Raw genomic sequence first — 13,128 nt, 5'->3', positions numbered from 1 at the left:
AGTGTCTTGTTTCGGCCTGGGGTGGGTCTGAGGTGAGGTGATATCGAGATTATTATTTGTTTTCCAGGCTCGCGCCAGCGTCTTGTTTCGGCCTGGGGTGGGTCTGAGGAGCAGGGATATTGAGATTGTTGATGACCAGTGAGTTGAGATAGGATGGCTAGTTACATGACCTCGATTCTTGGCTAAGTATGATTCTTGTGAGATGTAGGCCCAGTGTTGTTCTTTTCATACATAGATCGGGATTGATATTTAATTATTTACAATTCGAGACATATGGTATATACATGAGGGTTTCCTTGTTTGGATTATTTCGCTCGACGTACTACGTCTCATGTTGTAGGTTTTTAGGTATTAATTCCATCTATTGTATGTCCCTGATACTTGGATGATTGTTCTGATCGCTAGCTGCATGTTTTTGTCACCTGAATGATTTACGGATTCTTATGATTATCATGTGGATTGCATGTTGATTTTGTTAGATTACTAGTTGCACGTTCTTTTGTTATTTCGGTTTTCGTATCGTTTTCCGCTTGTGTTTTCGGTCGTTCTATTTTCTTTGTGGGGTCGGGTCTTGCCGTGCGTCATGCACCTGACGTACACCTGTTTTCTCTGGTGTACGTCAGACTTAGATAAAGAACAGGTTCAGCTGGGAGATCATTAGGAGCCAGAGGATTCTCAGCAGGAGTGCCCTGCAGACGGAGCAGAAGAAGCTGAAGCTTAGTTATTGGTCCTCCGTTTTCTTTTGTACTACATTCCATTTCTATTTGATCAGTTTATTTTGTATCTTTTCAGTATTCATTTGTTCATACTTGTATAAGGGCACGTTTGACCCGAATATTATGTCTGGGATGATTTACCATTGATGATATGTCTATTTTTATTCTGGGTTGTCTTTATATTCTTGCTATGTGTGATCGGGGACCTGTACCTTCGCTTTATTTCTTGACGCTTAGCGTATTAGATTGAGAAGACGGGGTCTAGCACTTATCTCTTCTTAGTCTAATACGTCGCGGGCTTGCTCGCGTTCCGATTCCCGGTTATTTTAGGAAGCGGGGCGTGACAATGAGTATTCGTTACTTTGGTTGTTGTTTCTTACTATGATGAGACAATATCGCACCTACAAGACAGTGTCAGGAAACCTGGTGCTTAACACGCTTAACTATTCAAGGCTAGACAAAGATCAATTGACATGTTTCCTGATTGCATTGCTTGGCCAACTCTTATTTATATTGGGGACAAGATTTAAGAGTGTGATGAATCAAGGGTAGACCGTGGTGTTCATGTACGCTTCTTTGAGGGATCGAAGGTACTTGAGCAGACATGGTTGATCAGATCTGGGGTATGGAACATAGCATACTAACACTATTTGTTGTTTATTTTTCTTTTATGGAGATCGTTATGTCGGTCCTAATGGAGCTGACTGCAATCCTACCTGCTTGCAGGTTCTCAATTGTCCATGCTGTACTAACGATGTATAGACATGAATTTGAAAAAGAAGCATATTCTCAACGACTCGGGGGGTCAGCTTAGGGAGCAACAGATATCACCCACCCATTTGTGTGAGTGGATATTATTATAAAATAGACACCGAAATAAGTGGGTGGATAATATCTTATCTTAGAGATAAGATATTCACAATCTTAATAAGTGTTGGACTCTATCTCTAGGCCCTTTTTATATATAGATATAGGGTTTTCATGATGGGTAAACGAGAGAATATACCAAAAACCTTTACATAGCCGTCATCTCCTTCTCCGTTCGAATTAGTGCTTTATGTAGTAGTAGCAGGGTGATATCCTGGGGCTTCTAGGTTGCACGGTGTGGCTACCGTTCGGCCACTGATCAAGAAAGTTGTGATGATCCTATAAGAAAGATCTGAATCGGTAACCCTAAACTTGTTGTTTATATTCCTAGGTACATGCTAGCGTTTCTTTATTTTCTGATGTGCATAATCTAGTTGTAGATTATCCTTATTGCATGCATATAATTATCCGGATCCCACAAATTCTTTAATACTCCATCCATATTTGAAAATTTAAATATATATGTTACTTGTAATATTGACATATTTTTCAAATTCTTTATTGTTCAACCATTTATGCACGCTTTGTCTTGATCTTTTAGAACTCAATAAATTCCTCCCAAATTACAAGATAATAAACCATTCTTACTGTTATGGTGCTTGGATTCAGATACTATTTAATTAGGTAATAAATGGAGAGGGTCCAAGTATCTCAATCTTTAGAGTAAATTTAAATTTGAAGTGATAAGATAACCGCATAGGATTAAAAAAAATCTAGTTTTGTGACATATAGTTTGATGTTTGATTGACATCTTTAAATCTCTAAGATATATTCAAAAAATAATGTTATCTCTTCATTTATATCAATTATATGTAGAGTCCTTTACAATTAATATAAAACGTTCAATTTTCCATTTTTATAATTTAAAACCTAATAATTAATAATAATTACTATTAATTAGTTGAGATTTTTCCACGTAGTTAAGTTCATGGTCAAAGAGTTCTAAAACAGTTCTAGAACACACGCCCTCAATGTGCAAAGTACGTGATATTTTATGAGGGTATTCTTGAGATTTTAGAAAAAAAAAATTAATAACTAGGGAAAAATGTTTCAAGGCCCCAAAAAAAAAATGGGATGTGAGTAGCCCCCCTGTATTTTTTTTGGTGTGACAAAGCCCCCAAAACTCAACTTAATAATGATTCAGCCCTTTTTTCATTTCCAAGACAACTTTAAGAGAAAAGTTGAGGCGATAAGACCAAAATACCCATTTGTACCCGTTCCCCCCGAGCCTGGCCGCCTTCTCTCTCTCTCTTCTCTCTCTCTCTATCTTCTTCACCGCAAACCTCCATTAGCTTGCGAACCCATTTTCAAAACCCCAGTTTCACTCAAGCGGCTAGGAAATCTATTTTGAAAATGCCCCAAAAAAATTTAAGTAAAATGGCTAAGAACCGTAAGCGTAGCAAGTATGAAGTGGACAACACTCAAACAGAACAGGACGTTCGTCACCGGCGTCGGTCGGCACGATTGGCGCAGGAGGAAATGCCAAACTTATCCGCCTCCGCCTCTGCCTTGATATCGCCCGCCGGCAATTCTGCTCCGACATCCTCTGAGGATGAGGAGAGTAACGAGGCGACGGAAACCCTATTGAGCATGAAAAGTCTGGATATTCGCGAAAGCAAGAGGAGACGCTCGCTGGAGGATGTGTCCATCTCAAAGAAGAAGTAAGTTCCCAAGCATCAATAAATCTTGTTTGTTGTTAACGTTTATGCATAAGTGTCAAGTATTAGCTATTCATGTTAATAAAACGTAATTTTGACTAAGTTAATGCCTTTACGGTTAATTGTTACCTAATTTGCAGTTGAACGACTTGTTAAGAGTAAATAGTTGTTTATGCAGGAAAGCTACAGCCGAAGGTGATATAAGGCCTAATGCCTGTCTTGGATCATATTGTACTTTCATGCAAAGACTTCAACCAAAACTGAAGCAGTGGTATTGGGATGCCTACAGGGGCAATAACTTTGAGCACTATGTATTCTTCGGACCTCCAGCACGTGATCGACGGGCACTAGAGCATGTGCTCAGTCATTATGTTGGCAAAACTGATGAATTCTCTTTTCCTGATCCCATAAGCGGGACTATATTTTCAGTCCAATTTGATGAAGAGTGGGTGCAAACTCACACAGGCTTCCCTATTGATGGGGAATTGATCTACGGGAATAGAGACCCTCACAACCGGCTTTGGAGGGAATATTTTGAAGAGAAGAAAGAAATGCTAAAGGCAAAGTCAAAGGAGAAGGCCAAGGACACACAAGAAGCTGGTAGCATGAGGAGATATGTTGAGGAGTTACTGGAAACACTGGTTGAGTCTTCTGATAATAAGGACATTGAGGATTTTGTGCTGCTTCAGATCTTGTACCAGTGTGCAATGATTTGGTGCCCCAACAGCTCACAAGGCATTCCAAGACAGTTGTTTCAATATGTAGATAGTATTGAGAGAGTGAAGAACATTGCGTGGGGTAAATTTATTTTTGATGAGACGAAGAGAGGCATTCAAATTGCCGTTGAAGGGTTGAGGAAGCCAGGGGTTACATACGTACCTGGATGCATGCCGCTCATCCCTGTAAGTTGCATGACCAACTGGTCTGACATTTGTTTTAGTTAACATTAGTCTTGGTAACAGGCATTAGAAAACATGTACAATATTAAATGTTTACAGAATATGGTTAAAATTAACATGTTAACATGAACTTTAACATATAAAAATTAAAGTTAACATTAATAGGTGAAAGTTAACATGTTAACATGAACTTTAATATATAATTATTAAAGTTAACATTAATAGGTGAAAGTTAACATACCCATTAATGTTAACATGTTTTGGTGAAAGGTAGCTATTTAGAGTGTAGTTGAAGAATGAGTTCTGAAAGTTAACTATTTTGATATTCGTTCCTTCGATTCTGACAGCTATGGTACTATGAGATGATTGGTATTAAAAAACCAGCCCTAAACTTGAGATGGAAGCCTCCGATGACCAATTGGGTAAGGGTTGGAGGGACCGCTGGATCGTTGAGGATGGAGACAATTGTCTCTAAGGCCAAGAAAGCAAGCATTAAAATCATGGAGAAACCAATTACGTCCAGCATTGAATGGGGTGAAAAATACCCTCAAGGTGAAAAATACCCTCAACGGGAGCCTAGCAGGAAGAAGATTGAAATCGCTCGCTTTGGGAAAAAATAAGCCCAATTGTCTCATATAGGAGTAAGGTTATGGAGCAAACTAGGCTGAGAAAGAAGAATGAGGAAGAAAAGGTAAAGGATGGGAAGCAAGATAAGGTGAAGGGAAGGACAAAGAGCTCATCCATAGGTTACGTAAGCATCAATGACTCTTTACACATTCTTGCATATTTATATTGAGTTAAATTTTCTATCTTTATCATTAATTAATTTTCCATGTACTCATTGTTTCATGTTAACATGTTTTGGGTAAGAAAATTACATTGTGGATTCTCATAAATATTTTTTTAATATTGTGGATACATATGGGTAATGGGTATATGGTTTACTTTTCAGATTTTAGCCTAGCATATCAGAGATGCTTTTGAGAGTGAAGATGAAATAGAGAAGTTGACAACCGAAGATCAAATTCAATTTTGGAGGAATACCCAAAATTAATTGGAAACTGCTCCACACTGTCAAGCGTAGTAAGCGCCTTCAATGGGAGGAATGCTCTAAGGAGATACATAGGTGTAGGCGTATAAAATTGCTTATAGGTCCCTTAGCACAGCTCGGCACAAACCGACGAACCATCAGGCGACATATCCAAACACGAGCGTCAGTCCACAACGCCGAAGCCAAGTGACACGCAACGAATCGGATTAACGAGGCAACGAGGCTAACGAACCGCACGCAAACAATGGAATACATCCATTCGCATGCGGAATCAAGCTAACAGTTCGGTGAGTCAACGAGTCATCCAACCATAGAACGGATTTGAACTCAAACCACCGAGGCGGATTTACTGCCATATTAGGATTCGGACTGTCAAATCAGAGTCTGGATCAACAACGAAGCGGGTTTACTGCCAAATCAGGATTCAGATCAACAAATCAGAGAAAGTGGAAGAGGAAAAACATCCGAAGAAAGATGAAGAAATAGTGGTGGAGAACAGAGAGGGGGAATGTGCTGAGGAGAAGAAAGATGAAGAAAGGATGGAAGAGGAAGAGGAAAAAGGAAAGAAGCAAGATGAAGAAAAAGTGGTAAAAAACAGAGAGGGAGAATTTGCTGAGGAGAAGAAAGATGAAGAAAGGATGGAAGAGGAAGAGGAAAAAAGGAAAGAAGAAAGATGAAGAAAAAAGTGCTTGCTCTTCCAGATCCGGTGCTCGTCGATCGTCAACGCCAAATAAGGCAAGAGTTCGAGAGGACCCGGATCTCAGATCTACGTAGTCATCCTCCGGATCAAAGCTTGGCCTTTGATCCCGAGAACTAAAGGCTATTATTTCCTTGGCGAAATAGTACCCTCGGCTGTTATTTCCTTTGTGAAATAACTCCCGTCATACTGCGTAGATCTGACCGGATCTAGATCGCGGAGATTAGCGTCAAAGGGGACTAGGGGACCAAGTACCAGAAGGCGGACGCGCTCACAACTAGTCCGCACCCCTTTCACTCAAGAAAAGAAGAAGGAAGTTCATCAAGAGATAATTAACATATCACACCACAAGGAGGAAGAGAGGGAAAAAATCAGGTTCTATTGTAAGCCTGATGAATGCACTTGGGATTTTTTGGGGAAGAGGAAAATCAAGAAGAAGGAGGAGGCTCTTTTGAAGTTGCTGAACGAGGATATTCCTAACATTGATGATTTTAGCATACGTTTGATTGATAGTAAAGGAACCTTCATTCACAACTTTAGAGTACCTCAACATGTATTATCAAAGCTCACACCAGATGAGAACAGAAGGATCTCTGAGTTTTGCAATCAAAAAGCCCATCAGTAAGTTTAGTCATTCTGAATAACGTATGCTAGGACATGTTAGCTTTCATTGTTACGTGTTAACATTTCCAGGTTTATGTTAATTATTACCCATTTATGCTAACGTTTGCTATAAAATGTTAGCTTTCATCGTTACGTGTTAACGTTTCCATATTTATGTTAACTTATACTCATTTATGCTAACGTTTGCTAAATCATGTTAATATTTCCATATTTTTCTATAGTAAGTGGTTGAACGAGGTTTGGATCTTATTGTTATGTTTCAGGTCACACGTTATTGTTAACACATTCAACAGTAGTGTCGATTCATTGGAACTTCTTAATCTTCTACGTGGCGGCCGTATCGATGACCATGCAAGTTTGATATGTTAATCTCTTACGCATTTTATGAGATGACTGGGTGTTGTGTAATTTAATTTGTATCTGCTCCATGGTAAATTTACAGGTGATGGAAGCTCTTGTGGATAGGCTCGTCACATGGCTAGAGAGGCCAGATGTGGAGTCCATGGGCAACCAATATGGGGTTGTATCGACTTTCTTCTGCGTAAGCACCCAATTCAATCTCCTACCATTTTTATCTCATGTTTACAATTGGCTTATCATAATTTTTTGGCAATACAGCATAGTCTTTATGCAGTCACCCCAGATTTTCCACATCTATACACCTCTTTCATACAAAAGCATGTTGCCGCAAGGAAGAATGTACTCCTTATCCCGCTTGTGCGTCATGACCACTGGCATGTGGCTGAAGTAAGGTTGGATGAGGACGTTGTCAAGCATTATAGCTCGGCTGGCCATAGTGCATACGTTGAGCCAGTAAATAAAGTAATTGCATTCATGGACCATATGAAGTCTGGTTTCGATCCGAATAATATTTGGAGAAAGTTCCGATATGAAGCCGTCCCTTGTGAGCAACAGACTGGAATGTTAGTATTTCATGCATTTAAACATGTGTTAGTATGTTAACTAAATCTAAACATTTTCATTTTATTACGCATGTTATATCTAACTCTCTTGCCATCTTATATCATGCAACTTTGATTGTGGGATTTTCGTTCCTTTATATATAAAGGCTATAATTCATGGGGTAGATACCACTCAAGTAACTAATCACTCTGACGAGTCTGAAGTCATCCGTGCCAGGCTTGCAGCTGAACTCCTAATAGAAGGATGGGAACAGAAAAATCAAGGGGAGACAGTGGAAAAGGATGGGTGATTGATATCCTAAAAAGTGTTGTGTACGAACAGATTGAATTGGGAACAAAACTAACTGGCATTTTAATTTAGTTAACATTATTGCAGCTTTGTATCATTCTCTTTGACAGTTATTCTACTGTTTGTGTAACTGGTTGATAGTGTGGATGAGAAGATCCACATATCTGGTTGTGAAACTGGTTGCTATTGTAATCATTGCTAATAACAGGTTGAAGTGCATCACAGTTCATGTTGACTTATACTGATAGAACATGTTACTGATATATTGAGAAAAAAATATATATGTTAGCTTTTACATATTCCTCCTAAGGGTTAACAGATAACCTAGTACGCTGAAAGTAAACAAAACTGCCAAAAAATTGGTAAAAAACCCACTTTCAGTAAAAGTTAACGTATAATTCTGATAGTTAACCACTTTCAGTAAAAGTTAACATATAACTCGAGAACATAACCACTTTCAGAAAACGTTAACATATAACTCAGATAAATAATCACTTTCAGTAAACGCTAACGTAAAAGTCTAATAATTAACCACTTTTAGTAGAAGTAAACGTATAACTCTGATACATCACCCCTTTCAGAAGGGAAATTAACATAAATGTCACTAAAATTGACTACTTTAGTGAAAGGTGACACATAATATTTAACCACTTACAGCAAAAGCATAACAAACTGAAGTTTCTTCAGTTGATTTTCATCTTACAGATCACAATGTTGAAGAAAATTAGTACCATACAAAAACAACATAGGAAGAATGAGCAAAGTTTCCATTTTTCGACTTCACGGTTCGATTGCTTCAGTGCTTTCTTCAGTTGCTTTGTTTTGGTCGCTATCTCATCTTCAACGGGGACTTCTGGGCAGAATGAAATAATCTTACTGGGCATTGCATTCTCTTTGTGAGCCCAAGCAAAAAAATTGCATTGCATATTTGGGAAATTTGCACATCCCCAGAAGTATCTTCCTTTATTCTTCCCACTTTTGCACTGCCTCATGGGTGTTGGAATTTGACAGAAACAACATACCTCTTCTTGTGACTGAGATATCTCTGATGTTCTCATCTCACTCTATCAAACTCCAAGTGCAGGGAAGATAGAACATACATTTAAATTTAGCTTTGCTTTGGGCACATTATATATTGCATAAGGAACAATAAACTAGCCGTTGTAATATAGCTGTTAGCACAGTATGACTTTCAGTTAGCCGTTAGAACAGTGAATGAGATGTTGGACATTTGGCCAATTTAAAATCAAAATCTTTTAATAAAATCTAAGATGAACAAGCACAAATCCGTTAACATCTTTCAGCCTTGCTTTTAGATATTGCTAGCATGAAGAAAATGATTAGTCGATCATTATCACAGATTACAAAAGTCCACCACTATATACTTAACCACTTAAAAACAACCTTTGCTGTCTCATACAAAAGTATTGTTGTAAGAAACAGAAACACACTAGTCACCAGATGGGCTCGTTACAGGTTGCTCGATTGTGACCATCAACTTTGCACCGAGAACATTTGACTGGACGTTTGTAAATGGTTCTGTTGTTTATGCGTCTTGTTTTATTTCTTCCCCTCCTCTTAGTGGTAATTGGTGGCAAAATCTGTATTTCATCCCTGGACACACTCCGCTTCTCATAATCTGGGATGGGATATAATATTTCGTCGTAGCTCTTCTTAAACGCTTCTACGGACATGAACCAATCACAATATTGATATACGTCTCTTTTCATATAAATAATGACTGCACAAGCATGCACACAAGGAATACGGGTTACGTCCCAAGATCGGCAAGTGCACGTCCTCTTCTCCAAATCAACGTGAGTAGTTCTATGTGACTGCACTTCGAATATATCATCTCTAGATTGTTTAACCTCTAAAGTACGTCCTCTTTCCATATTTTCTCTAACAATCTTCTCAGCTTTAGGGCACAGATAGCTTGTCCACTTATCAGCCATTATCCGTCTATTGTTCAGGCGACTCATAATTTGTTTTCGGATATGCTCTACCATTGGCAGGATACGTAACATTCGAGCTTCACGTATCCAGCTGTTAAAGGATTCTGCAACATTAGAGGTTACATGACCATATCTGCAAAGCACAAAATAATTAATAGTATGATGGGCATCCAATATGTAATAAAATTAACACGTAACAACAAAACTTAACCTTTACTGCTCAAAGTTAACATAAAAACATCAGTGTTAACATATATTGCTGAAAGTTAACATATATCAGACAAAGTTAACCTATAGAAAGAAAAATTCACATATATGTAGAATAGTTAACATCAACTGCAAAACGTCATAATCTAAGATGAATGCATTACCTGATACCAGGGAAGAATGCATTCGCCCAATTCTCTGGCGAATAACAGAGTACAATCTCATATGCGACTGGAGCCATCTCATAAATTTCCTTCATGTAGTCGTTCCATTCCGCTATAGTGTATTTATAGCAAGCAGATTGGAGCAAACTCCCCAAAACTTGTGTGTCCTTTGCTTTCAATCCCAAATCCTTTAGCTTTGTTCTAAAATTTTCAACTAGGTGCAGAACACATCGTGAGTGGATTGCTTCAGGGAAATATTCTCTCACGGCTTCTCGAATCCCCTTGTCGGCATCAGAAATAATTACCAATTGGTGGGGAGGATTGTACGGGTCTAACCTTTCATACAGTATGGACCACAAGCCTTGAAGGAACCATCTCCAATTATCAACATTTTCCTGATCACATATACAATACGCAACCGGAAATATCCCTTGGTCTCCGTCGTATGCTATGGCGCTCAGGAGCATGCCTTTGTATCTGTCTTTCAAAAAGGTCCCATCCAAAAATAATAGGGGTCTACACCCATTTAAGAAACCAACGATGCAAGCGGCATAACATATAAACAGTCTTTTGAACCTTCCTTCATTCTGGTCAATGCATATGTAGCTTCCTGGATTCGTTTCCTTCACCTTTTGCTCATACCTGTACAACAATGTAGCTTCTGCTCAAGCATATATAATACATTGGAACATTAGGATAATATATTAACATAAAAGCTCACAAGTTTTCATAAAACATAACATTCCACAATGACAGTTGGAACATATCAATGAAAACTAACATGAAACATCTAAGGATAAGATATTGCATGATAAATCAACAACTAACAATTGTACTATAAGCGGCTATGATAAAAATTTGTACACTTAATAAAATAACTGTAAAATTTACCATCTTAATTGATCATAAGCCTCATAACTATCACCATACATATCCTCCTGCGCTCTTTCTTTGCCCCACCATATCTTACTGTATTCAAGTCTCAATCCATATCGAGTGAGGAACTCCTTTTGCACATCAATTGGTCGGATTTGAGGTCGCGCCTTTAATACCGGTCGCAATTGGGCTGCTATGAATTTACGAGATGCCCGTGATTGCCCTGAATTGTTAGCATGTTGTCCACAACTGTGTTCATTCACAAACCTTTTGATTTCAATTCTTTTACCATACTTAACAGGAGATGCAAAGAGCATCCAAGGGCATCCATATGTCTCCTTATATCGACAACATACTCGGATACGTTTGGGTTCGTTCTTTACAAATTCATAGTCAAATTTTTTCGCCATGGAATAGTACTGCAAAGCTAGTCTCAATTCGTTTACAGTCTCAAATTGTTGCCCCTTTTCAGTTAATGTTGTGTGCCACCATTGAGGAATGCTGGAAGTGTTGTTGAGAATATCATCAGCTCTCATTACAACCTCACCAGACGGGAAATCATTTTGGATTCTCTCTGAATTGGATGCATTTCCTGGAGGAGGACGACTATATTCTACATTCAAAGAGGCATCACTACTGCATAAATTAATCAACCAGTGAGATATCATGCACAATATGTTATATTATCTTCTGATAATTTAAGTTAACAGCAGTAGGACCAAAGGTAACATAGTACAACAAAAGTTAACTAACTGGGTGTAAAATTAACCATGTTCCCACGACAATTAACATGTTCATGTAAAGGTTAACATATCTCTTGGAAAATTAACCTATAAGATGAAGAGTTAACATCTAACCATCAGAGATGACAACTATTTTTTCCCAAGTTACCATCGAAACCTGAAATCACAATTGGCTTATCATCACACATAGACCTGTTCCTGACAGAGTTCATTGTTTACTTACAAATCAATAATAACTTACATTGAGGGATTTGATGCCCATAAGGGATGGTTGAAAGTTGAAGAAAAAAATAACAATGTTTACATCACACAAAACCCAATGTTATAAAGAGTTCATTAATTACTTACATTCCCCTAATAACTTTCTGATTTTTCCCTGAAGTGGAACACTCTACATTAACAGCAGCTTGCATGTGAATCTCCGTACAACCAATATTTCGATTGTGCTCCAACATGCACTTCAAATCATCATCGTTGTCAACTGAAAAACTGAGGTTGGGGTGCCTCTCAGATTTAAATATAAAGGATAAAGCTTCTTTAGGTACTTTCAATCTTTCAGACACATCAAATTGGAGTTCATCAAAGCTTGTTGTCGAACTTAGCTTCACGAATATGGCATTCTCGCCTAAAGAAACCATGCAAATCAAGTCATTGACGGCCATTAGGGGTGGTTGAAAGTTATGAGGACAGTTATGAAGGCAATTATGACGAGTTGAGGAGTAATTGAGGGGATTTCAGGTGCAAAAGGGCTGTAAACAGTTGAAAAAAACCCTAATTTCATTAATGAGAGAGTGAGAGATAAAACTAACCAATTTATAAACCCTTAATTCATTATGAGATCTCTTGGGCTTTATATAGGCCCCTACACAACTTACAAATAAGTCCCTAACTAATACTAATATGTCAACAACTATGACATGTGTGGCATGAAACTTGAAGCCTTGAACCAAGAACAGAACTAAAGAACCCCAAATTGCCACATTAACAGCTGCAACCTTTTGTGCCAAGGACATTTTAACATTCAACCAAAGTTTTATTAGCACAAACTTCAATAAAAAAACAAAACAAATCATACGGCAAGACAACCCCATTTTGAAATTAAGTGTTTCTTTCTAAAATAAAACCATAAATTTTATGGGTTTTCCCAAAATTATAATTGCACGACTCAAAGAAATCTAACAAGAATCCAGTACACCCAAATGAGAAACAACGGACCCATTAATTCTTCCCCCGAAAAAATCGAAATGAACAAGAAGAAGAAGAAGATGCGAGATTACCCTTTAAAGAGGATTCAGCAACCAGGCAGAAAGCATCCAACCAGCTTCTTCTTCCTCCTGCATCAAAACCCACAACTTTGTTTTCAGAGTTTTTTTTTTAAAAGGTAAAATGGAAGAGAAGAAAGCAGCCACTTACTTGAAATTTCGCAGTAAATGAGTATCAATAGACGAGGGGAAAAAAT

The 13,128-nt window shown here is 38.1% G+C and overlaps 2 protein-coding genes across 2 annotated transcripts; one reads left to right on the top strand and one right to left on the bottom strand.

Moving 5' to 3' along the window:
• Positions 4,790-7,862, top strand: LOC109823426. Its single transcript, XM_020389702.1, has 5 exons — positions 4,790-4,891; positions 6,955-7,053; positions 7,131-7,466; positions 7,582-7,721; positions 7,835-7,862. The coding sequence occupies exons 1-5, from the start codon at positions 4,790-4,792 to the stop codon at positions 7,860-7,862; spliced, it is 705 nt and encodes a 234-aa protein (XP_020245291.1).
• On the bottom strand, positions 9,179-12,331 carry LOC109823425. The gene is made up of 4 exons (XM_020389700.1): positions 12,018-12,331; positions 10,942-11,562; positions 10,051-10,692; positions 9,179-9,812 (listed from the first exon to the last, which is right to left on the bottom strand). Exons 1-4 carry the CDS (start codon positions 12,329-12,331, stop codon positions 9,179-9,181), a joined length of 2,211 nt encoding a protein of 736 aa, XP_020245289.1.

The sequence above is a fragment of the Asparagus officinalis genome, chromosome 9, assembly GCF_001876935.1.
Source record: "Asparagus officinalis chromosome 9, Aspof.V1, whole genome shotgun sequence".
NCBI lineage: Eukaryota > Viridiplantae > Streptophyta > Magnoliopsida > Asparagales > Asparagaceae > Asparagus > Asparagus officinalis.
This window is presented reverse-complemented; position numbering and strand designations above follow the sequence as displayed.